This window comes from Acomys minous (assembly GCF_964271855.1).
Source record: "Acomys minous genome assembly, chromosome: 11".
NCBI classification, from domain to species: Eukaryota; Metazoa; Chordata; class Mammalia; order Rodentia; family Muridae; genus Acomys; species Acomys minous.
Genome location: NC_140492.1, coordinates 53613100 through 53640769, shown reverse-complemented (window position 1 = coordinate 53640769; position 27670 = coordinate 53613100). Strand labels below are relative to the sequence as shown.

Genomic DNA, 27670 nt, shown 5'->3' with positions numbered 1-27670 from the left:
AGACAACACAATTTTAATCTTTTGGGAAGTAGTTTATTTGTAGAAAATCTAGCAGGATAGAGAAATTTGAAGTATTTAGATGGATCAACAATTGGTATAAATAAGAAAATGAAGTCGGTGTGGTGGCACATACCTTTAATCCCAGTGCTCGGGAGGCAGAGGCAAGTGGATAGCTGTGAGTTCGAGGCCAGCCTGGTCTACAAAGTGAATCCAGGACAGCCAAGGCTACACATAGAAACCCTGTCTCGAAAGACAAAAAAACAAAAACAGAAAACAAAAAACAAAAAAACAAAAAAACAAAAAAAAAAAAAGAGAGAGAGAGAGAGAGAAGAGGCAAGCCACTGCTGCCATAGCTGCTAGCACTCACATTTGCCAGCAGGCTGACAAGGGAATGACACTGGCATTCCCAGACACAAAGAGCCCTCATCCTCAGTCCTCGCTTTGCTTCTCTGACGGTGACAAAGGATTCCTAGGGAGGTTTAGCAGCTCCTCGATTCTCTGAGCATCTTCCTCAGGGCGAATCTTCTCTAAGCCACTTTCAATTTCCTCAGGGAGGTGCTCAGTGACTTGCAGGTTTCTTTTCCTACAACCAAAGGATATACACATGTCAAGTTCTGCTTCAGCACTTGTCCTTCCAGAGACTCCAAAGGGCTATCTGTCATACCCTCCCTGCTTTGCTATGACACCTTATGAGCAAATGTTTGTCCTTGCACTCACAATACAAAGAATTGCTTCTCTTTCTACCCTCTTCCACTTTCAGTTTACCCATGATTTCCATGGTACCAAAATGGACACTGGACTTAACATTCTGGGACTCTGTGTCCTGCAGTCCTCTGAGGGGTGATAAATGGGAGTAAATTTACCCTGTGCTAAGGCTTCATCTCAAAGCTGGCTGTCCTCCTACCCCTCAGACCTAGGTGGCTGGGAGCGTCTGTCACTATGTAAGTGCTCTCATCTGACAGACTGTGCGATGGTGATCTAGGTAGACTCATACAGGACAACTATAGAGACACAGATTCATCAAGAGCGGAATCAAATACATACTTATGAAAACTAGACGCTAATTTGTAACAGATCAGTTCTTTTCCTAAATAGAGTTGTAGTATCTTTCTTTGATTATCAACTTAAGTCTCATCCCAATCAAATGTGACCATTCATCTATGTATCTACGGCCAGTCTTCTATATTTAGCTAGGACAATTTTAAAAACTATTTCTCCATATTATTTTCAAGCGCAGAAGCAGTCATACAAAAAGTCACACAAACATTTGAACTCTCTTAGAAATACCATTACATATTCATGACACATGAAAGCTAAACATTTAAATTTTTTAAATTTTATTTTATGTGTATGGGCGTTTTTACCTGTGTGTATGTCTGTGTGACACATGTATGTCTGGTACCTGCAGAGGCCAGAAAAGGGTGTCAGATTCCCCCAAATGGAGTTACAGACAGTTATAAGCTGCTATGTAGGTACTGGAAGCTGAATCGAGGTCCTATGGAAGAGCAGCCAGTGCCATCTTCCAGCCCTTGTATTTTAACATTATTTCCCTTGGCTGAAGAATCCTTCATCACTGTATTTCATGTTTGCTGTCACTGACAAACTTCTGTTTTTTCTCCCTTTCAAAATTTGAATATAATCATTATTTGTCACATCTCCCCACAATGCTTTCATAGCAGCAATGACAACAGCACACGTTGTCCCAGGAGCTAAACCATGATAAGCACTTGCACTCCAGAGTGCTAGATGGCAGAGCTTATGCCGAGTCAGCCATCAGTCTTACCATCCTGCCCTAAAAAGTGCAGATTACTAAACCAGGCCTGTTGGTACACCCTAGAATCCCAGCTACTAGGAAGCTGACAAAAGGCTGACAACAAGCTCAAAGGCCAGTCTGGGCAACTTGGTGAGATGTTGTCTCAAAATGTATTAAATTTTATTCAGTAAGTTGATAAGTTAAATTAGTGAAAATTAAAAGGGGCCTGGGGCTCAAGTTTAGTGATAGAGGGCTTGTGTAGCACTGGTAAGGCTCTAGTAAACCTCCAGCACTGAAGAAGGCCAACACGGCAGCACATGAAACGACACACAGAAGAAGCAAGCAAGGTGTCCCAGTGGCAACCCATCCATGAACTTCAGCTCTGTGACCACATTAACAGGTAAAATTTCACATGTGGACACTTAGCAACCAAGCCGACCTGGAACTTGAAGTGATCACCTTGCCTCAGCTCCCTCACACTGTCTTCCAGAAATGGCATGGCCACGGCCTTGTGGCTTCAGAGTAGCTGTGGTTGCCTGCACAAGACCTGCACAAGGTTGGGCCTGTCAGCATTCCTTCCTGGACCTTCATGGACCAAGGAGGGACTCAGGAGGCCCTGCCTGTCCCTGAGAATTTATTTATAGGCTGTTAATGGTTACTAGGGAAGCAGAAGATGCTTTCTTCAGTGGTAAAGCACTTGTAAGTTGCTCCTGCTCCTATAAACAAGTATTTACCAATGTCCTTGTAGTAACCCTAATTAAACCCACTGATTCTCTCTCTCTCTCTCTCTCTCTCTCTCTCTCTCTCTCTCTCTCTCTCTCTCTCTCTCTCTCTCACACACACACACACACACACACACACACACACACACACACACACACACGGAAGGAAAGAAAAAGGAAGGAAAGAAGGTAGTCACAGGGAGGAGAGACAGGCCTAAAGAAACAGCCTGGTCAAATTAAAAATAAAATCAGTGTCTTTCATTTTCCCATTCCCTTAATGAAACAGATACAAAAGACAATACAGAGTAAAAGAACTGAAAGATTCAGGAAAAGCAAACTCCTGTGAACCGAGTGGCGTTCGGAGAGCCCGTGGTCACAGTGTGGGCCGCGCCTAGGAAGCCCGAGCATTGGTCCGTACAGGCTCCTTACCACTCTTCAAGTTTCTTCTCATGGAGAGCCTTCCTGTCCTTCTGTCTTCTCTCCTGAACTGTCTCATCACAGTACTTCTGCAGGGCTATCAACAGGCTTCCCATGGGTGTGCTGAGGGGAAAGCAGGAAGTTCAAGAAGTCATTAGCCCACTCAACTCATGAATGCCCTGCTCATCATCAGCAGAGCCACATGTTCACTATCAGATACAGAAGCACTTGACAGTTTAAACATCTCTTTCAAACACAGGGGAAAAAACATTAAGGCAGTTTTCTTCCTGAGTTGAACAACAAAGAAAAACAATCACTGTAGTTTCCTTGACTACTATAAAACAGCAATAGGTTTACAAATCTTTTATTTTCCCCTAAAATTATGAATAAAAAATAAACCAACTGCTTCCTTGCCTCTTGCCACCTGAGGCAGTCAGGGGAGCTGCCTTGCCCTTGGCTGGCTACAGTACTCAGGAGAGCTGGCCCTGCCCCTCGTCTGGGCAGCACAGCAGAGCTGGAGAGTGCAAGCAAGTCATCTGGCCCCATCTGGCAAGGGGGTGATCCTTCCCCTGCTTGTCACCTGTGGTGGTTGGGAGAGCCGGCCCTGCACCTAGCCTGGGTAGGACAGTAGAGCTGCGTCTGGGAGAGCAGACGCAGATGAGACAGCACCTAGGGCGTGAGAGCAGGAGAGCTGTCACAGCCCCTCACTAGCTGTAGCACTTGGGAGAGCTGCCCCTGCCTCCTGCCTATGGTTGCATTGGGTGGCTTAGCCAGAGCAGTGCTGGAGAGCCTGCCCTGGTGGTGCAAACAAGGGAAAGCCATCCAGTTCAGCTACCACACTGGCCCAGATCTAGGACTTTGAGTTGGCCTACCCTAAAATCTACATAATCTGTGACCTGCTGGGGCCCATTAAAGGGCCAGTCCTGCTGATCCAAAGCTGCAGGATCTTCATGGCACAACACAACAACAGGGTCACAGGAAGGAATCCTGGTGAGGATCCGTTACTGATGGTGCCATAGAAGCCACAGACCTTGAACTAGACCAATGACTCACTGCAGTGAACATCTGCAAGTGAAGGTGTGTGGACGGAGGGATGACTGTAGGACACACTACAGCTTCCACGACAAGATGCTTTTCTAGGCTTTATTTTGTTTTTGTTCGTTTCTGTGTGTTTTATCCAGGGTGAGGGGAGGTTGCAAGGGCAGATACTAGAGAAACTCACAAAGATTCAATAAAAAGGGGAGAGAGGCGGGGGGAAATGCAATGACTAGTTCATCTGTGTAACACCAGCCCTGGAGGGAAGACATGTGGAGGAACTAATTTGGTGGGAGGAAGATGCTACTAACTTTGAGGGATGGAGCCATTAAACATCTTACAATTCTGGAGTCTGGTATAACTGACAGCTGCTATGACACCAGATATGCTAAGAGACTGATTTAGAGCTGGAGAGATGATTCAGCAGTTAAGAGCACTTGCTGCTTTTGCAGGGGACCCAGGCTTGATTCACACTGCCTATAATTTCTTACTCCAAGAGACCCAATGCCCTATTCAGCCCTCCAAGGGCACTAGGCATGCACACATATATACACATAAAATAAAAATAAATAAGTCTTAAAAACCAAAAAAGAAAAAGAAACTTCAATAGGGCCTGGAGAGAAGCCTGAGTTTGGATGGCCAGCACCCATGTAGAAAGTCAGGTGTGGCAGCACGTGCCTGTACTCCCATACTGGGGAGGTAGAGATAGGAGAGGCGCCAGGGCTTGTTGACTATCCTGTCTAACCAATTAGTGAGCTTCAGGTTCAGTGAGCGATCCTGTCTTAAAAAATAAAGTGGAGCCGGGCGTGGTGGCACACGCCTTTAATCCCAGCACTCAAGAGGCAGAGGCGGGCAGATCGCTGTGAGTTCAAAGCCAGCCTGGTCTACAAAGAGAGTTCCAGGATAGGCAGGGTTATTACACAGAGAAACCCTTTCTCAAAAAAAAAAAAAAGTGGATGGGGCTGAAGATGGAGCTTAGTGGTAAAGCCCTTGCCTATCATGTGCAAGGCCCTAGATTTGAACCTCAGTAAGAAAAAAAACAAATAAATGAAGAGTGATTGAGGAAGACACCTAACATTGATTTCTGATCTTTACACCCATGAACACAAATGCACCTGTATACAAAAGTGTGTGTATGTGCACAACATAAACTGATTTAGATAATTATCACAAGGACAAACAGAATGTGTTTCCTATGTTCTCAAGGAAAACAGTTTTAACCTTGATATAAGTCAAATTCTCTCTGGATAGAACTTCAATAATCTCATTAATTTTTTTTTTTTTTTTTTTTTTTGGCTAAGCAAAAGAAATCCAAAAATACATCAGCAGAATGGAACATGAATCTCTCTCTCTCTCTCTCTCTCTCTCTCTCTCTCTCTCTCTCTCTCTCTCTCACACAGACACACACACACACACACACACACACACACACACACACACACACAAGAGAGAGAGAGAGAAGGGGGACGGGGTGGAGGGAAAGAATTATGCATCATTTAAAAAAAGAAACCATGCCGGGTGCGCTGGTGCACACCTGTAATCCCAGCACTCTGGGAGGCAGAGGCAGGTGGATCACTGTGAGTTCGACGCCAGTCTGGTCTACAAAGCAAGTTCAGGACAGCCAAAGCTACACAGAGAAATCCTGTCTGGGGGGGGGGGGGAAGAAAAAAGATGGGCTGGAGAGATGGCTCAGTGGTTAAGAGCGCCACCTGCTCTTCCAGAGGTCCTGAGTTCAATTCCCAGCAACCACATGGTGGCTCACAACCATCTATAATGTAATCTGATACCCTCTTCTGCAGATAAAGTACTCATATGCAATAAATAAAATAAATAAATCTTTTAAAAAAAAAAAAAAGAAAGAAAGAAAGCAAGTACTCTACCACTAAATTAAAAAGAAAGAAACCATTACATGGTACAATGTAAATAAACCTCAAGCATGTTAGTATGGTAAGTGAAATACACCAGTTACAAAAGACAAAATGTTGATTCCAGTCATTCAAATGCTATATGATTCTAGGACGCATGTCAACATTACATAAAATAATGCTATATGATTCTAGGACGCATGTCAACATTACATAAAATAATGCTATATGATTCTAGGACGCATGTCAACATTACATAAAATGGAAAGCAGAAAGTGGTTGCCAATAGCGGGCTGGAGTGATAGGAAGAACTATACAGTTAATAAATACAGTTTCAGGGTTAAGACAAAACTTTCGGGAGATGTGCCGTACAACAATGTTAGTATGTTTAACACTACTGAACTGCACACTTGAAAATGGTTAAAACAGAGGCTCAAGTGTTAAGAAAGTTTGCTACTTTTCCAAAGGATCTGAGTTCAATTCTCAGCGTCCACATTCGGTAGCTCACAGCCAGCTCCAGGGCGTATGACTCCCCTGAGTCCCACAGATAAATACAACCTCCCACACATAATGAAAAGTAATAAAAATGAATTATTTTTTTAAAAGTTGGGCTGTGGTGGTGCACACCTTTAATCCCAGCACTCAGAAGGCAGAGACAGGCCTCTGTGAGTTTGAGGCCAACCTGGTCTACAGAGAGAGTCCAGGACTGCCAAAGCTACACAGAGAAACCCTGTCTCAAAAGACAAAACAAAAAGTTAAAATGTGGAAAAGGAAATAGAAGAGAAGGGCCAATAAGAACAAAGTTATATGAAAATTTCATTCTGCTTCATTGTATACTAATTTTAAAAAGTAATAATAATGATCAAGATGATAAATGAAACATATATAACCACAACTAAAAATATTTTTTGCTGGGATGACCATAGAGAGGTTACCTAACATGCATACAGGTCCAAATTCTATCCCCAGCACTGCATTAAAAAAAAAAAAAAAAAAAAAAAGGCACATGAGCATGCCTGTAATCCCAGTGCTGCAGAGGCAGAGGCAGGAGGATCAGAAGTTCGGGGTCAATGCTGGCTACATGGGAAGGTTGAGGCTAGCCTGAGCTAAGGACCCCCTCATGAAAAAAATTTTCCACTAGCTTCAACAACTTTCCCCTCCAAACAAAGCGGATATACTAACAATACAACAAAAACAATGTTAGCAGTGGGTTTTGACAATCTGAATTTTATTAGATTAAAAAATTGTAAAATAAGCTAGGTGGTGGCAGCACGTGCTTTTAAATCCCAGCATTGAGATGGCAGAGGCAGGCAGATCTCTGTGAGTTCCAGGCAATCCTGGCCCACAGAATAAGTTCTAGGTCAGCCAAGGCTATATAGAAAAACCCTGTCTTGAAATGTAAAATAAAACCCATAAATCCAGCTGGCATGGTGACTCACGCCTATAATCTGAGCACTCAGAAAGCCAAGGACGGTAACAAGGTCAAGGCTAGCCTATAGAGCATCTCAAACCTCCCTCCACCCTTTCCTGCCCTGACAGAGAGGCGGGAAGGCGGATGTGGTTTCATACTCGCCCTAGGTTTAGTTCAGATTACTCATTATTGCTTGCTGCTGGTATTCCATTGCTTCTATGGAAAAAAGTGTTTTTGCCATGTGTGACTTGTCCTTGTGATTGTTCACTTTACTCAGGTGACTCCTCTTAACCCTCAGAGTATCTTTAGGATCCATTCTCCCGGGTCCCTCTGCCTCTAAAGCAGTGGACATTCTGCCGTGGCCCTGAGGAGTCAGTACACCTGTGCTCTTACTATGTTGCATGGAAACATGCATTCTGCAGATCTGAATTAATCAGAAAGGAGATTATCTGGGTGAGCCCTTTAAACGATGTCTCCTCTGGTTGGAAAGGAGCAGAAGATTCAGTGTGAGGAGAGACACTGCTACTCTGAGCATGGATGGCCATGAGAAAGATGTGGGTAGCCTCTAGGAACAGAAAGGGGGTGTCTGGTTTCTAGTCCCAGGGAGGAAATACACATCTCAGACCTGAACAGTTTCACTCAGCTTCACTCAGGCACCCAGCAGGGAGCGGTATGGCTGGACCATGTAATAGTTTTAGTTTTACTGTTTATTAATTCTGTTGTCCTCAGCCTGTGCGTCTCCACCCTTTGCAGAGTCAAAGGAGCCTTTCGCAGGGGTGGCATAGCAGATATCCTGTATACCAGATATTACATTACAATTCATAACAGTAGCAAAATTTCAGTTATGAAGTACAAATGAAATAATGTTATGCTTGGGGGTGGCCACAGCACGAGGAGACAGTCAGAGCGGGGATGGCTCAGTGGTAAAGTGTGTACTGTCTTTGCAGAACAGAACCTGAGTTTTATTCCTAGTACCAACCAGGAAGCTTGCAACTGCTTCAAACTCCAACTCCAAGAGATCAGCACTCCTTACGCACATACACAGACAGATCCATGCACACATAAATAAAAACTGCATTTTATTTTAAGTTAGAAAAAGCATTTGGGTTCAATCCTCTCACAGCCCCCAAAACAACGAATTGAACAGTCACAGCCATTGTCAGTACAGGACATACATCTTTTAAAGTCTCTGAGGACTAAATTTGTTCTTTATAATCAGAACCTTTAGTAGGTAAGACATTTAGGCTAAAGCATGTTGACACTTACCCCAACAAAGCTCCGATTATACCACCAGCCACCAGGCCTCGAACACCTAAGTTTGCTCTGAAAAGACCTCCTGTGACAGCTATTTAAAAGGGAAAAAGGCATTATTAAATCATCTTGAAATGCTAGACTTCTATTCTTTTACAGTAAGAACGCAGACCTCTAAGTGGGCCTTCTGAACCCAGCATGAACTATGCAGTAACAGCCATGATGCTAACTTCCTGTCTACAGTTAAAGGAAGAAAATATTCTGTAAATATACTGCCTCAGTCTCCCCGATGGCGCTCACCCCACTCTATTTTTTCTTTTTACTCATTTTCTCTTAAAAGCTGACAGTTCACCTTCCCCCACATCTTTCACCTCTTTCATGTCTTCCTTCTTTAAGGCAACTTTGTCCAAAATTAAGAAAACAACAGCAACAACAGAGCCCTTCACTTGCCCTGGATTATGCCTTCCAGTCTCACACACTATTTGTACTGCTTGCTGTACTGTGCCATCATGCAGACCTGCAGAGGTAGCACTTAGCATACAACGCCACCTGGTGACCAATACAAGAAGTGCACCTCTTCTCACTGGAATTCCATTTCTAGGCCACTTTTTTATTTTCCTTCTTAAAAACAGGGTCTCAAGGCAGTTAGGGCCATCCTAAGAGTCAGGGAGGCAGAGTTAGGTGGACCTCTGAGTTGAAGGCCAGCCTGGTCTACAAAGTGAGTTCAGGACAGCCAAGGCTACACAGTGAAACCCTGTCTTGAAAAATAAAACAAACAAAAAAACCAGGGTCTCCTGTAACTCAGGCTGGTTTCAAAGTAGGTGGGGAGCTGAGAATGACCTTGACCTTCTTCTGACCTCTGGCCTCCACTTCCTCAGTGCTGAGGCTACAGTAGCCACGCACTCCCACCTAGAGGTCATGTGCTGCTGAGGATGAACCCAGTGCGCAACGCATGCTAAGCAAGCACTCCAACCGCCCTTCGCTATGTACATCCCAGGTGTTCCCCCTTTGCAACCAATGCCATCTTAGGTGGCAAAAACATTTTAGGTGTCTAATCTGAGGTTTTTATTTCTATTTAACTATTATATATTCATTTAAATTTTTTTCTAAATTAATTTTTTTAATTAACAAGAACAAAAACCACTTTTAATCTCATTACCCAGAAACAGGTCATGGTTAGTCTTCCAAACTACTTTTAAGAAACAAAATAGGAGCTGGGCGGTGGTGGCGCATGCCTTTAATCCCAGCACTCCGGAGGCAGAGGCAGGTGGATCTCTGTGAGTTCGAGGCCAGCCTGGTCTACAAAGTGAGTCCAGGACAGCCAAGATTACACAGAGAAACCTTGTCTCGAAAAGCCAAAAAAAAAAAGAAACAAAATAGGGCCATGTTATTTATATATATATATATATTTAATTTTCTTGAATATATTATTAAATTCCATTATCATTAAAATTTCAGTTTTCAATATTAAAGTCTCCCACATGAGTCTACTGCATGGACATAACACAAAACTGTCTCAACTCCAGCTTTCTATTTATAAGCATGTAAGTAAAGGCACTCCTGCATATAAACGCACATTTGAACGCTTCCTTAAAATGAGCTCACAGAAACAGAACTCTGGGACAAGAGGTATGAACATTTTTATTTCGAAGATTAATTTGTACTTCTGAGTGTGCGTTTGGGAGGGGTGTGGGCGGGACACAGGTCCTCTCTCCAGAATCCACGTGGGATGGCTATCCTTGGTTGTCAACTTGACTAAATCTGAAATTAACCAAAAGCCCAAAATGGAGAGCACACCTGTGAGAAACACCTGTGAGACATTTTTGCTTAATTTGCAATAGGAAGATCCACTTCTAATGCAGACCTTTGAGGTGGGAAGACCACACCTCTGACCTGGACCCGGCCTTCTGCTGGAAGCCTCTAATAAGAACAGGAAGCAGGAAGCGTTTGCTCTGTGCCTGCTTGCTCTTGCCTGGCCCGCAAATCCACTCGCTCACTGGCTTAGAGCCCACTTCTTCAGGATTCCGGTGTACAATGAAGACCAGCGGAGACGCGCAGCCTCACGGACTGAACAACTACTGGACGCTGTTGGACCTTGTTGCATAGGCAGCCACTGTTGAATTAGCTGGACCACAACAAATGCCATATATAGACAGAGTGAGCGAGGAGGGGGCTCGCTAGAAAATCCTGATTAACGCACCAGTATGTGAACATTTTTAAGGCTTTGAACTTACATTACTACACTGCTATTCAAAAATAGTTACAAAACGGTTATCTCCAATTAAAAGTATGAAAGGGATTTTTGTTGTTGTTGTTTAGGAGAAAGGGGCAATTACAATCCTGTAGAACAGCGGTGGGCATGGAACTCACCATGTAGTCCAAGCTCACCTCAAATTTGTGCCCCTCTTGCCTCAGTCTCTCCAGAGCTGGGGTTAAAGGTGTATACAACCACACATTGATCGTCTGCATTCTGAGCTTCCATTTCCCAGTTTTACAGGCTTTAAAATGCCATCTTACAGTACATCTAACTTGTAGAAAACCGTGTGTTTATTAGTTACCTGTGTTGCTTACGTAGTTAAAAGGCTGTGCTGTTTGTTTGATCTCCAATTAAGATATTCCTTCTCCTTGATACGTAAGGGCTTTTACTAAGTACACCTGAACATACTATTACTGAGGGATCACTTCACATTTACTGTCTTCTGCAGGATTTTAGGTTGGTAAAAACTAGTTATAATTTCTTATGTAACTTACTTTTTATGCTTTAAAACATATGTTTTAAACAAATATATATACATACATGTACACACATATATATTTAAGTATCTTCTTACTCAGAAACTAACACATGCAGTTATGTTTCAGCAAACATTTTAAGCATTTTATTCTATTCACATTACAGCTGTGAGCTGCCATGTGGGTGCTGGGAATTGAACCCAGGTCCTTTAGAAGAGTAGACAGTGCTCTTAACCACTGAGCCATCTCTCCGACCCCCCATTTCATCAGTTTTTATCTAAGTGTTTTAATGAATCTTAAATTTTATTCTACTGGGGCTGGAGAGATGGCTCAGCAGTTAAGAGCACTGACTGCTCTTCCAGAGGGCCTGAGTTCAGTTCCTAGCAACCACACGGTGGCTCACAGCCATCTATAATGTGATCTAATGTGCACTGTATACATAAAAAATAAATAAATCTATTAAAAATGTATTATACTGAATACTGTTGCAATTTGATTTCTTTCCACACAGTTTATAACTGTTCTAACCTGGGAACTGTCAATTCTCTCTTTATATATCTAAAATATCACCTTTAGTTTAGACACACCTGTATACTTAGTCTTTATTTCAGATTCTTTGAAATCTGTCCAATAGGTTTGCAAACATTTCCAGTATTCTACATATCATAATTTTATTCATGTTTTAATTTTGGATGGCAAGATCCCCTTAATTCTTTAGAGAAATTTTTTGCTATGGTCATAGAACCAGCATTTTAGAGAGATGTCACATATTTTTTATCAAGTTCTCTATTAAAAACTATAATTTCCTTTTTCTTCTACAAAAACTATAATTTTCATTCCCTTGTTTTTCATTTAAAAATTAAGTTGAAAAAGCCAGTTTAGTTTTTCCAGTATGCAGATACACTCAGAATGGTTTAGTGTCTGACATATAATCATAGGCTTTCCTACAGTGCAGTCTCTAACAAAACTCGGTGCTTCAAACCCCTGGCTACAGCACTGTTTACCTTTATATCAAGAAGGTTGGGAAGGCACCTAAGTGTGTGTGCCCGCAGACCCCGAGGGGTCCCTCATGAGACTGTCTAAAACAGAGAAGCACGTCAGCGGGGCCCGGGGGCCTCCATGTGTGCTAAGCATGCCCCTGACAGGATCCAACAGAATTTCATTATTGAGGAGCAGAAACTTGTGGAAGTGCTGAAGGCATAGCACAGAGTCAGAAAGCGAATACATATGCAACTTTTTTAAGTAATAAAAATCAAAGCTCCTTCAGGAAAACCTGAAAGCTTAAATATAAACTCTCCAGGTGTGAATCTCTGTGGTTCTCTCTCTTGGAGTTTGCTGAACTTCTTAGACGTACAAGTTAACTTGTTTGAGTCTGGAGATGCTATTGTGTTTCTTTTTTCCAAAATTTTTCTTGCCTCCTTTCCTTTTTATCTGGGATTTCCATTGGTTTTGGTTTTGTTTGGTTTGGTTTTCTCTGTGTAGCCTTGGCTGTCCTGGATTCGCTTTATAGAGCAGGGTGGCCTTGAACTCACAGAGATCTGCCTGCCTCTGCCTCCCGAGTGCTGGGATCGCAGGTGTGAAACACTGTGCCTGGTCACAATGTATTTTCTTACATTCTGTATTTCCTGTAGATGAAATAATCTATACTGATCTAGCTTCATTCACCTCTGTTGCTTAAAAAAAAATTATATCCACGCTGTAGTGATGCACACTTTTAACTCCAGCACTCTGGAGGCAGAGGCAAGCAGATCTCTGAGCTTGAGGCCAGCCTGGTCTACCAAGGGAGTTCCAGGTCAGCCAGGGCTATGCAGAGAAACTCTGTCTCAAAAATGTTTTTTTCCATACATAGTCTTACTCTATAGCCCACATTACACTCAGACTTGAGGCATTCCCCTGTCTTTGCTTTCCAGGTGCTGAGATTACAGCTGTGAGCTATCACACCTGGTTCTTTCTTCTGTTATCTTAAATCTACGGTTGACTTCTTCTTCAGCAAATTTTAAAACATATTTTTATGAGCATAAAAATGCACATTTGTGTGTTTGTGTATGTATGCATGTTTATGCATGTGTGTGTGTGTATGTACATATGTACCATAGTATGTATGTAAAGCTCAAAGGACAATTTCAAGTATAGGTCCTAATTCTCCCCTTGGTTGAGACAGGGTCTTTTGTTTTCCCACCGCTTACAGCAGGTGGCTGGGCCCCAAAGCACCTAAGGGTTCCCTTGCTTCTGCATCCCATCTCCCAGTAGCGTGCTGGAGTTACAGATACTTGTGCTGTGTATCCAGCATGGGTTCTGAGGATTTGAACTCAGGCTCTTACATTTGCATGGCAAGTGCTTCTACCCACTGAAATAGTTTGGATATCTCTTGATATCTAAGAGATAGTTTCCTGCAGTGGCAATTTACACACACACACACACACACACACACACACACACACACACACACACACCCCATTTTTCTATGTCTTATTGTTATTACAGTTAAAAATGAACTTTTTGAGACAAGGGCTCATGTGGCCCAGGCTAGCGTCAAACTCTCTATGTAGACAAGAGAGAGCTTGAGCTTCTGACCTTCCAGCCTCCATCTCCCAAGGGCTCCGACTTCCAGCTAAAAACACACAACTCCTGAGTTGAGCCATGTCCCTCACGTGGCTATGGTTCCGCATTTCCGTAGTGAGTTGCCTAGATCAAACCTATACATTTTCCCCAAGAGCACAGCCACTGAGGTCTTTTCTGAGTTTTTATTTTTATGTCTGACTTCCTGGGAAGAGTCAGTCAACAATTCTCATAAGTTATGACTAATGCTTCTACCTTTGGCCAACAAATTTGTCTGTGGCTAAGAAAATGCATTTAAACTTGAGTTTACATGATCTTTTCTGACTTTTACTTCTGTGTCCACAAGAACTCACATACAATCAAAGAAGAAAAGATTGCAGGGCCAACGCCAGACTTTCCTGAGCACACATGGTTCTCTATGATTACTGTTGGTTTTGGTTTTTTATATTTTTAAAGGTACGGAGTCTTTATGTGCTGTCTGGGTTGGCCTTGAACTCGTAGCCTCAACTGAGTCTCCTGTTTCTGCCTCTCAAGCAGCCATCTCTAGTTTGTTTTGCTTTTTGTCTTGGTTTGTTTTGAGACAGGGTTTCTCTGTATAGCCTTGACTGTCCTGGACTCCCTTTGTAAACCAGGATGGCCTTGAACTAACTCACAGAGATCCACTTGCTTCTGCATCCCCAATGCTGGGACTAAAGGCTTGCGCCACCATGCCAGGGCCATCTCTGGTTTTACTGTCTCAATGGCTGCATTAGAATTCAGCCTGGGCTTACCCAAAGCAGCACCAAGCCCTTAGGCTAGCTGTGATAGAAGTCCCTGACTGTAACTGCTTTAAACTACGTCCTAGATATGGACTTTCCTGTGCTCTGCTCCAGAGTGTTCAAAGCGCAAGGACGGCAGGCAGCTGCTTTAAAACCAACCTCCCACCATGAGAAAGCCTGATCCTTCCCACTCTGCATCCCAATTTAACCTCAAGCCACTTCCCTTCCTTGTGCTTGAAACATCAACCTACTTCTTCAGAACATCTCCAGAAGTTTCCTCTTGGTGCTCCTGTTTTGCCCACTACCCTATGCAGTTTGCTCCTTTCCAATCTGGGGTGTCAGCTTAAATGGTCTGAAGACCTTCATGGATAATGTCACATCCATGCCCCACATATTTGCTACTTTCTGTCATAGGATCTGTTTTTGCCCATCATCATAGACAAAATTTAATGAAAGCAAAGATCTTGTTTGCTTTAATAACTGCTGGGGGGGGGCAGGAGGTGGGGGCAGGAGTGATGGCTCAGAGGTTAAGAGGACTGGCTGCTCTTCCAAAGGTCCTGAGTTCAGTTCCCAGAAACCACATGTTGGTTCACAACCATCTATAATGAGATCTGGTACCCTCTTCTGGCCTGCATGTGTACATGCCGACAGAACACTGTATACATAATACATACATAAATCTTAAAAAAAAAAAAAAAGCCAGGCGTGGTGGCGCACGCCTTTAATCCCAGCACTCGGGAGGCAGAGGCAGGCGGATCGCTGTGAGTTTGAGGCCAGCCTGGTCTACAAAGTGAGTCCAGGACAGCCAAGGCTACACAGAGAAACCCTGTCTCAAAAAAACCAAAAATAAAATAAAATTAAATTAAATTAAATAAACTGCCAAGGATCAACTACGAGGCTCTTTATAAATAGATTTTGTGTGACTGTTGAATAGGATATAGTGTGAAATCAATCGAAATATCTGCAGTCTGAGACATAAAGCCTACATACTTTAATATATTTGAAATTAAAATGTGAACAAGAATAAAACTATCTTACCTCCTGCAATGATAAAATGGCTCAAGGCATCTTTATTTCGATACACACTTAGTCCAGTGTTCACTGAGCTGGGAAGAGAGGAAACAGAAAACATTACATCCAAAGTACACGCCATTCACTTTCCTGATTGCTTTTTTCATTGAAATGGGTTTTAGAACTAAGGAGGTAGTTCAGTCAGCAGAGTCCTTGCTTATCGTCCAAAGTCTGGGTTCAGTGCCCACACCACCTCAGACGAGGCATGGTGGCTCAAGCCTCTAAAGCCAGCGTTTGGGATCCTGAGGCAGGAGGATGAGAAATTCAAGCCCAGCCTCAGCTACACATCGAGTTCACAGCCAGGCAGGGTACACGACACCCTGTCTTTAAGACACAAAGCTAAGACCTGGAAACACACCAACAAAGAGTCTATTCTCCAGTCTCTAGCTCCAGTCTAGGTCGTGCCAGTGTGTTCTAGACTAACATGCCTATGAGTTTTTAGGGAAACTCATCAAAGAATGAAACAAAACCTAATTCTTCGAACAAATTACTCATTCAAAGCCAGCAACTTATAAAGAAGGGCTCTGTAGAATTTTCCTTTCTTCAAAACTCTCTTCTGGGCATGGTAACAGACTGAAATCCCAGGACTTAGGAGGCTAAGGAGGAGAATCACAAGTTTGAGGACAGCCTAGACTGCACTGAGTTCTAGGACAGCCCAAGACGGAGCAAGACACTGCCTCCCCTCCCTGCCGCCAGGAAAAGATGCCGACTCTTGTACAACTGAGAACTTACTTGAATATAGTCACAAAGACTGCAGTTCTCCAACTCCAACGCCAACCATACCGAATGAAGCCCCTCGTCGCAGCACGGTGTGCACTTTGCTAAAAATAATTTGTTAAAATGCTGTGAGATTCCAAAATACCTTGACATTTTCCTTATTCTACAACTTTAATGACAAAACTGTCAGTTGCAAATTACTGAGGTAACACTGTGGTGGTCTGAATAGGTCTGGCCCATAGGGAGTGGCTCTATTAGGAGGCATGACCTTGTTGGAGGAAGTTTATACACTCAAGCTATGCCCAACATTAAGATACAGAACTCTCAACTCCTTCTCCAGCACCATACCTGCCTGTATGCTGCCAGGTTTCTCACCATGGCAATAAAGGACTAAACCTCTGAAACTGTAAACCAGCTCCAATTAAATGTTTTCTTTTTGTAAGAGTTGTCATGCTCATGTTATCTGTTCACAGCAATAAAATCCAAACTAAGATATACACCTAGACAGAAATGTAGAAAAAAAACATTTCTGGAGCTCTCATTAAGTACTAACACTTGAGCAAAAGACTTGGGAGACCAAGAGAAAGGGGCTAAGAAACAGTCGCTCCTCCTGTTTGAGACAGCCAGTGACCACCTCAGCAAAAAGGCCAACAGCCTCAAGCTATACAGATGTCTCTTGCATCTTTACTATTAAAGCACAAGTGGGACCCCAAAAGTCCTGCAATACCTGCCTGAAGAAAGCTACCAAACAGAAGGTAGTGAGATAGATATCAGAAAACAACCACCCTAAAGGGCACACAAGAGCTGTATCAAATACCAGGTTATCAGGGCTGGAGAGATGGCTCAGAGGTTAAGAGCACTCACTGGCTGCTCTTCTAGAGGTCATGGGTTCAATTCCTGGCAACCAATCACATGGTGGCTATTGACCATCTATAATGAGATCTGGTGCCCTCTTCTGGCCTGCAGGGATACATGCAGGCAGAACATTGTATACATAATAAATAAATAAATCTTTTTAAAAACCACACACACACACAAAAAGGTTATCTCCTGCCATCTTTAACAATGATGCCCACTTTTCCATTTTTGATGCTGAGGTCACAGGCCTCAATGACCACTTTGTTAAGCTCATTTTCTGATATGACAACCCATTTGGTTAGGCAACAGACTGGTGGATCTCATGGCTCACCTGGCCTTCAAAAGTAAGCAACTCTAAATCACCCACCCCAGCAAGAACATCGGAGGAAGAGGAAGACCCTCAGTTGCTGGGTCCCAACTCAGTCCCCCATGCACTAAGCATCTGCTCAAAATCTCCATCCCAGGCCCCAGAAGAAGAGGAGGAGTTTAGGGAGTCCTACTCTCAAGTACCATCAACGAAGTTCACTGCTGGGGCTGGAGAGATGGCTCAGCAATTAAGAGCACTTGCTGCTCTACCAGTGCACCAGGTTCAGTTCACAGCACTCACATGATGGCTCACACCATCGACAACTCCAGTTCCGTGAGATCCAACTCTTCTGAGACAGCAGGCACGCCCATGGAACATACATACATACATATATGCAGACAAAACACGCATACACATTTAAAAACTACTTCACTATAACTCCCACACCCTAGAAAGAAAGAAAGAAAGAAAGAAAGAAAGAAAGAAAGAAAGAAAGAAAGAAAGCTCGCTCAAGAAGAAAGGCTTCAAAAGGGCGGGAGGGCTAGTTTCAGCAGCCATAGTGGTGCATACTGGTGAGCCTAGCATTTGGGAGGCAGAAGCAGGTGGATCTGAGTTAAGATCAGCCCGCTCTACAGAGTAACTTCCAGACAGCCAGAGCTACATAGTGAGATTCAAGTGCTAGTTTAGCAGGGACCACAATGACAGCTATAAGACCAGTAACAGCAGTGCTTCTGACATTCAAGAGAAACTGGTGAAAAGAAAAGCAAAAACAAAGGCTAAAGAAATGCTTAGTTAAAAGTAAGGATTAAAGTAATATAAATGTAGGGGCAAAAAAAGAGAAGGAAAAGCATATTTTCTGATAGCCCTTTATGAAAAATAAGCTAGTGGCTTATCCAGCAAAGGAGCTAGCCACTAACGCCTGACAACCCACATGTGAACCCTGGAGCGACATCAAAAGCTAGATGCAGTGGCCCGCAGCTGGACTGCAGCACTCCTACAGTGAGATGGGTAGAAACAGGAGAAGCACCTAGAAACTTGAGGGCCAGTCAGCCTATAGCACACAGAGCAGTGGGAGAAACAGGAGTGACCTTGCCTCTTCAAGGTAGAAGGGGACTCTCACCACTGTCCTTTGAACTCCATGAACTTGTGCATACACATACACACACACAAAACTAAAAACATAACAACAACAACAATAATGATGATGATGACGTTAACATGTTATCTCATTTACTTTCAACAACATTCTCTTCAGGAAAGTGTTTTAGTTCTCACTAGAGCCTCAGTGGGGAGCTCAGCACCACCATCACTAGGGGCTAAGGAACAACATCATAGCTGAAGGGTGTGCTGGGTGTCTCCACAGCGCATTCTCTTCTATGAGCCCATCACAAAGCAGGCCTGGCCTAGCAGGCACATCATGAGATTCAGTTTGCATCTGTAAGGATTATGAGAAAACCCATGTGAGATCCGAACTCCTACCTGATCTTGGGCAAGTCAAAACTTCTCTAAGATGTATCAGTGTAGGGGCTGGGGGAGCTCGAGAGAGAGCTCAGCAGCTGAGAGCACTCGCTGCTCTTGCAGAGGACCTGAGTTTGGTTCCCAGCACCTATGCAGGGAGGCTCACAACTCCCCGTAACTTTAGCTCCAGGAGATCTGATGATCTCCTCTGGCCTCTGCAGGCACCTACACACACACACACACACACACACACACACACATACACACACACACACACACACACACACACACACACACACACACACACACACACTCTATCTGCCCTCAGGCTAAAAGTAGTATTACTCTGGAAGAACAGAGCACACTGAGGAGCCTGGTCTTAGTTTCTCAATACTACTCTCCCCTAAAAGAAATCTTAGCTCTAGCAGGTGTGACAGAGCATGCCTTTAAACACAGTGCCGGGGAGGCAAAGGCAGGAGGATCTTTGTGAGCTTGACTCTAGCCTGGTCTATATCGCAAGTTCTAGAATGGCCAGGACTACAGAGAGAGACCTTGTCTAAAACAAAACCAAAAAAAAGTTCCTTGGGGAAATGGCTACCTTCGAGAGCAGCAATAGAAGAGTAAAAGCCGAGCCAGCCAGGAATAGTGAGCTGAAAGCCAGACTGGACTATTAAGCAAGACTCTCAGGCAAACCAGACAGTCAGACAAACATCTCAAGGGCAGACTACCTGAAAGGGGTCCCACTGTCCCTATACAAGGCAACTGAGTATTAGAATAAAGGACAATGATGGAATATAACTGCACTGAGTAAATAAGAAATTCTGAGTACATACAGATAGAAAAAACTATACATAAGAACCACGCACTTCATACCAACACTGGTCATGAGCAGACCACACAAACTATGGGCTCCCAGAAGATGGCCTAATGACCTGGTGGCTATCCTAGTTTGTGGAGGACATTCTGAAACCCACACAATGACAAAATTACCCAAGACTTTTCTCAGAACAGTTCATCGTTATTATTAGTTAAATAAATGCATCAGTAAACATAATGCAATGACTGCTACTACTTAGCAGTCACTAAACAATGATGTAAAAACTATGCTAAAATTAGCAAAAAACCATTTAACAATCATGACAGTAAAAGCACTTCAAGTATGAATGAACTGAATTCTAAAAGCACAGGGCAGGTGAAAATGAGATATTTACATGAAAATACTTATTTACTATAAAAAAAAAATCTTATTTCCTCAAAAGAAAAAACATAGTATTTTATGTTATAAGAACATAGCAGGGGGCTGGAGAGATGGCTCAGACGGTAAGAGCACTGACTGCTCTTCCAAAGGTCATGAGTTCAATTCCCAGCAACCACATGTTGGCTCACAACCATCTATAACAAAAGTTGTATACATAATAAATAAATAAATCTTAAAAAAAAAAAAAAGAACATAGCAGATCTCATCTTAACCAACTAACTAAAGTCCACACCAAGAAACAAACAGGATGTGCTTCTGACGCCAGGTGCTGAGAGCTTGGTCCTAGGGCACTCCTGCCAAGAAATAAGTCTCAATCTTTCTCCACTCCCTACCCTTTGAGAAAGTGTGCCTGTGTTTGTGTGTATGTGCACGCGCACATGTGTTTTCCCACGCACGGGCACCAGCATGCACATGGAGGTCAGAGAACAACTTATTAAGAGTTTGTTCTCATAAGCAGGGTGTGGTGGCACATGCCTTTAATCCTAGCACTCGGGAAGCAGAGGATCTCTGTGAGTTTGAGGCCAGCCTGGAATACAGAGAGAGTTCCAGGACAGCCAGAGCTATTAAACCCTGGCTCAAAAAAAATAAAAAATAAAAAATAAAAATAAAAATAATTAAAGTTTCAAGCTGGGCGTGGTGGCTTGAATCCCAGTACTCAGGAGGCAGAGGCAGGCGGATCACTGTGAGTTCGAGGCCAGCCTGGACTACAAAGTGAGTCAAGGACAGCCAAGGCTACACAGAGAAACCTTGTCTCGAAAAACCAAAAAAAAAAAAAAAAAGGTACAGTCTCCTTTCCACCATCCTGGCAATCAAACTCAGGTTGTCTAGCTTGGCAGCGAGTATCTTTAGCCACTGAGCCATCTCAAGGCTCACAAATCTGAATGTATTTATTTATTATGTATACAGTGCTCTGCATGTACATCTGTAGGCCAGAAGAGGCATCAGATCTCATTACAGCCCCACAAATCTGAATTTTATAATGAGAAACCATCAAGCAAATCTAAACTGATGTACATTCTACAAATGGTCCATAATCTTTAAAACTGCCCAAGGGTCACAGGGGTCCCGCTCAAACTAAGGCACCAGCCAAGGACAATACAGGCGGTAAACCTTAAGCCCCTACCCAGATCTAGCCAATGGACAGAACAGTCTCCACAGTAGAGTGGAGAGTGGGATATTACTTTCTCACATACTCTGGTGCCTCACCTTTGACCATGTCCCCTGGACGGGGAGACCTGGTGGCACTCAGAGGAAGAACAGCAGGTTACCAAGAAGAGACTTGATACCCTATGAGCATATAGAGGGGGAGGAAGTCCCCCTCAGGAACAGTCATAGGGGAGGGGAATAAGAGGAAAATGGGAGGGAGGGAAGAATGGGAGGATACAAGGGATGGGATAACCATTGAGATGTAACAAGAACAAATTAATAAAGGAGGAAAAAATAAAATAAAATAAAATAAAATAAAATAAAATAAAATAAAATTGCCCAAGGGCAAGACTGACAGAGAAACTGCTCCAGACCAATGGATTCTAAGAGGATTGAGGCAAATTCAATATGGAATCTACTATTAGATGTTAAACCAGGAAAAAAAAATTATCTTTCTTTTAAACAAATATATTGAAGAAGCAGAAAATGCATCTAGATACTTAGCATTAGTACTTCCATTGCTAAGTACAGATCAGATTTCTTCACCCTCACATTCCAAATCCTCCCACCCAAGACTCAAAAGAAATGAAGTGTAAGGAGAGCAGTTGAGGGCAGGAGAGATGGCTCAGTGGTTAGAGCACTCGCTGCCCTTCCAGAGTCCAATTCCCAGCCCTCACATGGCAGCTCACAGCTGTCTGTAACTCTACGATCCAACACCCTCACCCAGACAAAACATCAATGCACATAAAATAAAAATAAATAGTCAAAGGAGAGAGAGAGAGAGAGAGAGAGAGAGAGAGTTAAATTGGTGTGCCCCTACTAGGCCATCAATACTTACCACAGCATCAAATCGGTTATGATAAATCTCCGCTTGGCTATACTCAATGTAGCGGTTTTTAGCATAAATAAAAGCAGGTACTCCCCCATATGCCCAGCCAATGATGCCTGCCGAAACTGCTGCCTTGCAGATCTGGTCAACTTCCTTTGAAATTCTCTGTTGTTCACTAAAATGCCAAGAAGAAAATGCTGTTAGGAAATTAAAACACTGTGCTCAGAATTATCCCGTGCTTATACCATATTTTTTGTTATGGGCAGAACTGTTTAAATCCATCTGTGAATTAATGCAGTTATAGACAAGCAGCACACGCTGGGTCTAATGGTGGACACCTATAACCACAACACTCAGGAGACTGAGGTCGGGGAATCATGAGTTTGAAGCCGTCCTCCGCTACATAATGAAACCCTGCTCCAAAACCAAAACAAAACAAACAAAAAAGCCATACAAGTCCTCAAAAGCAATCCACGCTGCTGAAAACTAGAATAGTGATCATGCTTGGGAAGAAGGGCACAAACGGAGCTCCTGGGACCCTGGGAACAGCTTCTGGTTTTGCTTACACAAATATGTTCATTTAGGAAAACTCATTATAAATACACTTAGGTATATTTTTCTAAACACACAGTACAACCCCAGAGATAAAGAAAAATATTTGTGTTAGATATAGAGGCTAATATTCTCATTTTTAAATCCTAAGCAAATATATACTACATGAACGCATGAGATTTGGTTGTTTTGTTTCTTAGGACAGGATTTCTCTGTGTATCCCTGGCTGTCATCCTGGAAAACACTCTGTAGACCAGGCTGGCCTTGAACTCACAGAGATCCTTCTGCCTCTGCCTCCTAAATGCTAGGATTAAAGGTGTGTACCACCACTGCCTAGCTTCAGTTCATGAGACTGATGGCTCATGCCTTTAATCCCAGCACTCGGGAGGCAGAGGCAGGTGAATTGCTGTGAGTTTGAGGCCAGCCTGGTCTACAAAAGTGAGTCCACGGGGCTGGAGAGATGGCTCAGCGGTTAAGAGCACTGTCTGTTCTTCTAGAGGTCCTGAGTTCAATTCCCAGCAACCACATGGTGGCTCACAACCATCTATAATGAGATCTAGTGCCCTCTTCTAGCCTGCAGGTGTATGTGGAGGCAGAACACTGTGTATGTAATAAATAAATAAATAAATAAATAAATAAATAAATATTTTTTTAAAAAAGTGAGTCTAGGACAGTCAGAGCTACACAGAGAAACCCTGTCTCGAAAAACACAAAACAAAACAAAAACTCATGTCTATATTTCCAACTTCAGGGGGTCTGTCCTTTCTGGACTCCTGAATACAAAGCACCTACACAATGAATGTATATACATGTATGTATGTGTGTGTATATATATATGCATATATATATATGCAGATAAACTCAAATACATGAAGTAAAAAAAAATGAATGGAAAAAATGTCTTTAAAAAAAGAAGAAAGAAAGAAACCAAGGGGGCTAGAAAGATGGCTTAGTGGCTGAGAGCACTGGCTGCTCTTCCAGAGGACCTGGGCTCAGTTCCCAGCACCCACATGATAGTCCACAGCTGTCTCTAACTCCTGTCCTGGGGAATCTAACACCCTCACACCGACATACATGCAATCAAAACACCAACGTAATAAAATAAAAATAAATTATTAAAAGAAGTCAAAATCTAAAGACTGGTTTATGAAATATTCAGATCATTGGTACAAAAAGCACTGAAAACCATCACAAGGGCCCCAGCCTGTAGTTGCAAAGCTTGAGGGCCCCGGAGGAAAGTCCCTGAGCCCAGGAGCTCCGGGCCCCCTGAGGAGCACTGCGAGGACGAGCCACAGGAGCTCCGGGCCCCCTGAGGAGCACCATGAGGATGAGCCACAGGAGCTCCGGGCCCCCTGAGGAGCACCGCGAGGACGAGCCACAGGAGCTCCGGGCCCCCTGAGGAGCACCATGAGGATGAGCCACAGGAGCTCCGGGCCCCCTGAGGAGCACCATGAGGATGAGCCACAGGAGCTCCGGGCCCCCTGAGGAGCACCGCGAGGACGAGCCACAGGAGCTCCGGGCCCCCTGAGGAGCACCGCGAGGACGAGCCACCCATCTCACACTGCCCAGGCCCTCCTGCTCCTCCGGCCAAGTGCTGGCATTGCAGGCATGGGCCACCATACCTAGCTATAAAAACATAAAAGAAAAAAAATAACTGAAAAACTATGCAGTAGGCAGCACTGGCCAATCTAAAACAAGGAGGCATCACTTAATTCCAAAGATGCCTCTCCAATACCTAAACAGTTTCCTATGGTGGCCCCTCCCAAGGAAGCCATTCTGTGGATTGCTACCTTTCTGCTGAAAGTGTGTCATCTAATTCTCAATCACTACACTCTTCCTTCGTGTACAAGAAACTTAAACTCTTTGGAAAACAAGTCTTTATGTTTACATTAGCAGGAAAATGACCATATTTTATATCTTCTGTATTTTTAAGTTGAACAGAATTTCAAAAATCATCTACATTGACTGATCTGCTGAGTTTCTGAGTAAAACACAAGAAAGAAATGTAAAAAAAAAAAAAAAAACTTGGAAGTTTAACAAACTAGGAGATATCCATGATTTGCTTCTTCAACCCTTTCAGGGCTCAATGACAATATTTATCTCAAATTTAAAAGCTCCAGCTGAGTATGGCAGTACCCTCCTGAAATCCTAGCACACGGAAGGAAGAGACCGGGTCAGGAGTTCAAGGTGATTCTCAGCAACACAGGCATGTGAGGCAATATGACAGCCTCATCTCAAGTTCCCCCAAGAAACAAAATTAAAGAAATATAAAAATAAGTAAAGATGCCGGGTGTGGTGGCGCACGCCTTTAATCCCAGCACCTGGGAGGCAGAGGCAGGCGGATCTCTGATTGAGGCCAGCCTGGTCTACAGAGTAAGTCTAGGACAGCCAAGGATACACAGAGAAACCCTGTCTAGAGAAGAAAAGAAAAAGGCTCTAAAATGTCACAAAGTCAGTTCAAACAGCTCAAGAATGGGGAAAAGGTATCAGGACTCGGAAATAGATGAATCTGGGGTGTAAGCTGGGATCTCTGCTAAACAGTGTGCAGCTAGACCAATCTTTCTGAACTTTGGTTTTTTCCTTTCACGTCATGAAAAAAAAGCACGAAAACTGCATTAGATTATTATCCAAGTTTCTTTCTGTTCCAGTATTCTATGGCATATAATACTGACAAAAATGGCCGTCTTCTGTGGGCCATAATAGTGCATGCCTGTAATCCCAGCAAGAGAGAGGTATCATGGGCTACACAGACTGTCTCTAAAAAGAAAAGAAATCTACCTTTTCCTCTTACACACTACATAAAATCTTTAAAATATATATACAAACTTTTCAAAGGACCTTTGAGAAAAACCAACGAATTTCCACTCACCCACGCCTGCAAGGCAGGGTTTCTCTGTGTTACCTTGGCTGTCCTGGACTCACTTTGTAGACCAGGCTGTCCTGGAACTCACAGAGATCTGCCTGCCTCTGCCTCCTGACTGCTGGGATGAAAGGTGTGCGCCACCAGACTCACCCAAATTTTTTTTTAAAGATTTATTTGTTATTATGTATATGGTGCTCTGCTTGCATGTACTCCTGCAAGCCAGAAGAGGGCGCCATATCACATTACAGATGGTTATGAGCCACCATGTGGTTGCTAGGAATTGAACTCAGAACCTTTCTAAGAACAGGTGGGCACTCGGCACTCTTAACCACTGAGCCATCTCTCCAGCCCCCTTGCCAGAATTTCTTAAAACAAAGAGCTGGAGCAAGGGCTCAGCAGTTAAAAGTACATGTGCTGCTCTTCCAGAGCGCCCAGACTCCATTTTCAGCATTCACGCAACAGCTCATATTGTCTATAACTCAAGTTCCAAAATATCTGACATCAGGCAGGCAAAATACCCATTCACATAAAACAAAAATAAACTTAAAAAGACAAAAGAGGGCTGGCTGGTGGCGGCACATGCCTTTAACCCCAGCACTTGGGAGGCAGAGGCCAGCCTGGTCTACAACGAGAGTCCAGGACAGCCAGGGCTCTGTTACACAGAGAAACCCTATCTCGACAAAACAACAACAACAAAGACAAAAAAGGTGATGAAACTAATAAAATAATTAAAAAGAAGTCTGACAGCTCCTTTGCCCCAACTTATTTAATCACCTAATAACGCAATGTAGTATGGTAAATCATTTCATGAAAAGATAAACTTTCACCAGTAATGAATAAATTTAGTAAATTTAAATAAGTATTAGGTGAAAGTAATGCAAAGAGTTAATCATTTACTCTTCACACTGTTTAATATCTGTCTTCTGAAAAGTGAGATAGATCTGGGCCTGCAGCATGTAATGTTTGACCCCCAGCAGGGCAAAAGAGAGAGGTTGGCCCTAGAAGCACCTGTAATCTCAGAATCTGGGAGGCTAAGAATGGATTGTTGCTTTGAGTTCCAGGTCAGACTGGTCTACAAGTCCACCCAGGGTTACACAGCAAGACCCTGTCTCTATAAAGGAGAGTTGGGGGGCTGGAGAGATGGCGTGACAGTTAAGATCATGTAGTAGTCTTTACAAAGGACCCAGCTGATCTGCAACTGCAAGTAACTCCAGATAGGGGGGATCAGATGTCTCGGGCCTGAGGGCATCTGCACGCATGTGCAAGACCCAAACACAGACTCACATATAGGTTCGAACAAGGGGCAGAGAGAGGAGGGAAGGGGGAGGGGGAACAGTCGTCACTATTTTTAGTTTTTCGTGTAAAATAATAAATAAATAAAAACTGACAATTCTCTCTGCCCCTCCCCAATCTCCGATTCTCAGGAATATGGAGCCACTACTGGCCAAAAAAAAAAAAGATCAAAGTTTGGGACCAAATGAAATTGGAGGGGGGGGGCCTAGGGCCGGGGGGGGGGGATGGACTTCTAAATATAGTCCCCAGTAACACTACCTGACAATAGGACAATAATCAGATTAGTTCAATCTTCCTATATATAAAATCAGAGTGCTGGTTATTGTTTTAAGAGTGTGACTTTGAATGAGTCTTGACTTTAAAACCTGCGTGCCAATCAGGCTGGACACCAAGGACAGAGAGAACACACTCAGCTTCGTTAGGACCTCACGCCGGGGCTCCCGCCGGCTGCGGACGTACCCCCCGAGCAACCCTCCCCACACACCCGAGGCATTTTTACTCTTTGGCAAACAGCTGCCGGATGCGGTCCCATCCGGATTCCGGGGAAACGGGTTCAGAGACATAAGGATGCAGCTCCCGATCCTTGACAAAACCTTGGGAATCCGCAGCCACAGCACCAGCGGCAAAGACTCGGGGGAAAGGACGCCAGGCCCCGCAAAGGAGGCTGCGGGGCGCGGGCGGCGGCGCCTCCATGGCGCCCTCCCACCCGAGGACTGTCACCCCGCGGCTGGCGGGCACCGTGGGAGAGGGTGACCTGCACAGCAAGCCAGAGGTATATTTCCGGACACTAAACCTCACATCCGGTCCCCAGCCG

General features: G+C 43.6%; 1 protein-coding gene across 1 annotated transcript; it reads right to left on the bottom strand.

Annotated features, from left to right (window-relative positions):
• Positions 1–11: 11 nt before the first annotated feature.
• On the bottom strand, positions 12–27670 carry TIMMDC1 (translocase of inner mitochondrial membrane domain containing 1). Its single transcript, XM_084800613.1, has 7 exons — positions 27356–27670; positions 22158–22323; positions 16308–16396; positions 15543–15610; positions 8470–8548; positions 2905–3015; positions 12–583 (listed from the first exon to the last, which is right to left on the bottom strand). The coding sequence occupies exons 1-7, from the start codon at positions 27547–27549 to the stop codon at positions 430–432; spliced, it is 861 nt and encodes a 286-aa protein (XP_084656739.1). The 5' UTR covers positions 27550–27670; the 3' UTR covers positions 12–429.

Coding starts and splice junctions, on each gene's coding strand:
- TIMMDC1 (XM_084800613.1), bottom strand. CDS start 27,549: ATGGAGGCGCCGCCGCCCGCGCCCCGCAGCCTCCTTTGCGGGGCCTGG. Junction 16,397..22,157: donor ATAACCGATTTGATGCTGTG/GTAAGTATTGAT, acceptor AATTATTTTTAG/CAAAGTGCACACCGTGCTGC. Junction 3,016..8,469: donor ATAATCGGAGCTTTGTTGGG/GTAAGTGTCAAC, acceptor CTTTCCCCTCAG/CACACCCATGGGAAGCCTGT.